The sequence below is a fragment of the Pundamilia nyererei genome, unplaced genomic scaffold, assembly GCF_000239375.1.
Source record: "Pundamilia nyererei isolate P.nyererei 1_Seehausen unplaced genomic scaffold, PunNye1.0 scaffold00123, whole genome shotgun sequence".
Lineage (NCBI taxonomy): Eukaryota > Metazoa > Chordata > Actinopteri > Cichliformes > Cichlidae > Pundamilia > Pundamilia nyererei.
Genome location: NW_005187524.1, coordinates 1,598,078 through 1,601,682, shown reverse-complemented (window position 1 = coordinate 1,601,682; position 3,605 = coordinate 1,598,078). Strand labels below are relative to the sequence as shown.

The following is a 3,605-nucleotide window of genomic DNA, read 5'->3' as shown; positions in this document are numbered from 1 at the left end:
AGAAGAGCTGATGTTGATGCTTTTAAAGCATTCATGTCGTTGGATGTTTGAGCTGATAAATGGTAGGTCTGAGATCTCTAGATTATTGCAGAGTGCTTGTTCTACATCTAGCCAAGGTTCATCTAAGAGGGTGTGTTTTAGCCATCCTGAGATAAACTGAAGCCTGTTGGCTAAGAAGTAGTGCTGAGTGTGAGCAATAACTAACGGGCTTGTGGGATGACAAATGGGGCTTTGATAGCACTCTGATAAAATGTTTCTTGAAAGTCATGCTAACTGGTGTTGTCTCCTGTGTGGTCGTCAGTGAAAGACAACTTTGAGATTCTGCGGCAGATTCCAGTCAATGAAAAAAAAGGTGATTGGAGCTTCTAAGCCATTCTCTAGAGTTTATTTGTTATATAATTAGCTATTTCTAAATGTAGCACAGGCTGGTATTATCTATGTAACCTTAGTGGTGGTTTATTGAAATTCACAGCACACTGCACAGAAACTCCCGACCCAGGAGACTGCAGGGACAGTATGACTAAGTGGTACTACCAACCCATCGAACGGAAGTGTTTGCGCTTCAACTACGGTGGCTGCGGAGGAAATGATAACAAGTTTGAGAATGAGGAGGCCTGTCAAGACTATTGCCGTGGTGTCACAGGTAGGGTTTTATTTTTATATATTTATAGTACACATAATCCCAGACTTCATATATGATAGTACAATTTCCTATTCATGCCATTTTTATGCTACATGAGTTTAAATGGTTCTTCGTTTTCCTCGGGTTTAGTTTGGGCGCCTTTGTTAGAGGTGACATTTCACACCTGTTCTGATGGAGCAGTCACAATGAACTGTGAACAAGGTGAACTGTAAATGAATTATTTTCCAGTAGGTTTAGCTTCTTTATCAAATAAATTCTACCACGAACCCACAAAAGATAGAAGCCAGCTCCACAGTGGACCTCGCGTTATCTTTTATCTCACCGTTGAGCCTTTGTGGACCATAAAAAGCCCTGATAAACTTCCTGTATATTATTGCCCAGCTGCTGCCAACAACTAGCTAGTGATCATTTGGTGAGGAAAAAGGCCAACTAAATATTGTTTCAGGTGAAAACAACTAAATGCCAACTCTGCTACATGATTGTTGGGTCTGTAAATATGGAACTGTTTGTATAATGACAAACTGGCGTTACCATATGGTCCAAAAAATGTTTATGCATTTATTGCTGGAGGTGATGATAACCAGTACTGAAACCTTGGGCCATGCATTATTGCACATAATTTGAATGCGGCTGAATGAGACTCATGAACCGTATGAATTATAGCCGAGTCGCACGGTGACACACAAATATTAGCTCGTTGCCAGATTAGTAAAAAGATGCTAACATACAGAGAAGCAGTAAAATGTAATTCATTCTGTCTTTACTGTCAAAGTGTTTGGCCAAAGGAAATCTGCAAGTTAATATTAAGTTATTTCCATCATTGCTTCATGCTAAAGAGTAACAGCTTGCTTGGTTTTACTGTTTAGATCAGTGGTGTCAAGCATATGGTCCGGGGGCCAAAATTGGCCCTGTAACGACACCCCTGAGGTTTTTTTGTTTGTTTGTTTGTTTTTACAGCGATTTCACAGTAAAATAAAAATGACATTTTATGTGAACAAGTTTACAGAAAACTATATATTTTTTAATTACAAGACAATCAGGGCAATAAAATATCAGAACTTTACCTGTAATTTCACATCGTTTCGCTGGTCCGGTCTAGCCCACTGAGATCAAAGTGGGCTGTATGTGGCCCATGATTGAAAATGACTGACATCCCTGGTTTAAATGAATGAATTATTGATTGAAATTGATAGTTATTTGTTAGTGTTTATGTGGCATTTGGGGTATTATAAATAGGTTTGGATCTATATGCTCCACACTTCAGAACTCCTTTATTAACTTGTGTTACAATTTCAAGAGTTTACCAACAATTTCCAACTTCAGCAGTGGTTTTACACCTGCTCTTTCCTCTAAAAGATTGTTTTTAATATTAAAGGAACTTTTTTTATTTTTTTTAATGACATACCGCTTTTTGTTTTTCAGAAAATGATGTATATTTAAGAGAAAGACAAGAGAGCGAAACCAGTGAGAGTGACAGCCAAACAGGTATATTACCCTTTATTTTTATTTAAGCCTGTACCAAAGGAAAATAATTTCTTGCCTGTTGAGGTTTAAATACCCATCCTACCACTTTTACATCAAGAGCATTACTCCTCACCCTCTTTTCAAGCTCAGATCTTATATGACCAAAAATGTAATGCTGTAATTGTCTGTAATTGTAATGCTTATTTTAATTCATTTTAACAGCCATTTTAGCGTTAGCTATCGTGTTGGGTGTGGCTATTGCCATCGTTCTAGCCATCCTGGTGTACCACTTCCTAAAGGGAAGGAAGTCCCAGCACCGTCGTCTGCCTGCCAGTAATGCAACGTACACCACGATGGAGCCGAGCAGAGACGCTCTGGTCTACAATAGCACCACCAAACCCATCTGATCGATGAGAAAAGAAAGGCTGGTGTTTGGTTAAGGTTGCGAGTTGGAGATGTATGTGTTTAAAGGTAATGTACAGCCAAGGATGTCTTGGACGTCATCAGTGATGAAATGTGAGGTTTCATTTGATTTTTTTTTTTTTTTGAGTTGTTGGATAGCAGTTTGTGCAGGCTGATAGGAAAGTACTTTTAATTCTTTGAAAGTAGATTTCCACAGGACATGATCAATTTTAACCATACCCACCCCCCCAAAAAAGGTTCTCTACATGTTCATCGTTGCATTAAATTATGTTATAGCTCCGTGGGGACAGTTGAATTACTAAAGTCTACATTCTTATCAGGCCCAAACTGGCCTCTTTCTACAAAGTAATGTTCTTGATTTTGTTTTGTTTTTTTACAACTGAAATCTGGGAAATTTGGCGGTTATGTAATGTCAGTGATGTTTTAACGCCACTGACATTACATAACTGCCACTGCGGTTGCTTTAATGCCGCCTTCTTTACTCTGTCCAATTTTCTTTGTATTGTGTTTTACAAACTATTGTTACATACTCCCATGGATTTCATATGAATAGTTAATGCTATAAATATTCTTAGAATTTCAGAAGGTAACGCTTTACCCTGAAGTTTCTGGGTTGATCATTTTTAAATATTTGTTTTTAGAACAAGCATCATATTATCAATTCCTTATTCACACTTTAATAAATACACTTGCAGTTAATTATTCAGCATAAAATGTACATATTTGCTGGATCGTGATGTTCTTCCTTAATAAAAATATTAACTCACTTTTATTTGAGAAATCTTTGTCATGCAAAACACATCGGCTGTCTCGTTTGAACACGTTTCAGTTTTCATTTAGTCAGCTCTTGCAACACTGTCTTGTGTAATGTGCCGCACGCTTTGATTTGGGGGTTTTTTGTTAGTGAAATTAGTATTTCAGACTTCAGACGCTGCTGCCTGTCTGTGCATGTGCAGCTGGGATGATTAATAAATTAGATTTTTGATTTTTTTTTAATATACTTTATGATTGGATCTTTTATTGGTTTTTATAGATTTACCATGTTGCTTATCTGGGCTCTGCGTGTGTATCTTCA

At 37.5% G+C, this 3,605-nt stretch overlaps 1 protein-coding gene across 1 annotated transcript in view; it reads left to right on the top strand.

The window, feature by feature from the left end:
- spint1a (serine peptidase inhibitor, Kunitz type 1 a) overlaps positions 1-3,316 on the top strand; it is a 15,225-nt gene extending 11,909 nt beyond the window's left edge. The window contains exons 6-9 of the mRNA XM_013913271.1: positions 290-352; positions 473-643; positions 2,066-2,128; positions 2,330-3,316. Of these exons, the coding sequence (XP_013768725.1) occupies positions 290-352; positions 473-643; positions 2,066-2,128; positions 2,330-2,514 (482 nt within the window). The 3' untranslated portion in view covers positions 2,515-3,316. The remainder of the gene's footprint in view (positions 1-289; positions 353-472; positions 644-2,065; positions 2,129-2,329) is intronic.
- Positions 3,317-3,605: the final 289 nt, after the last annotated feature.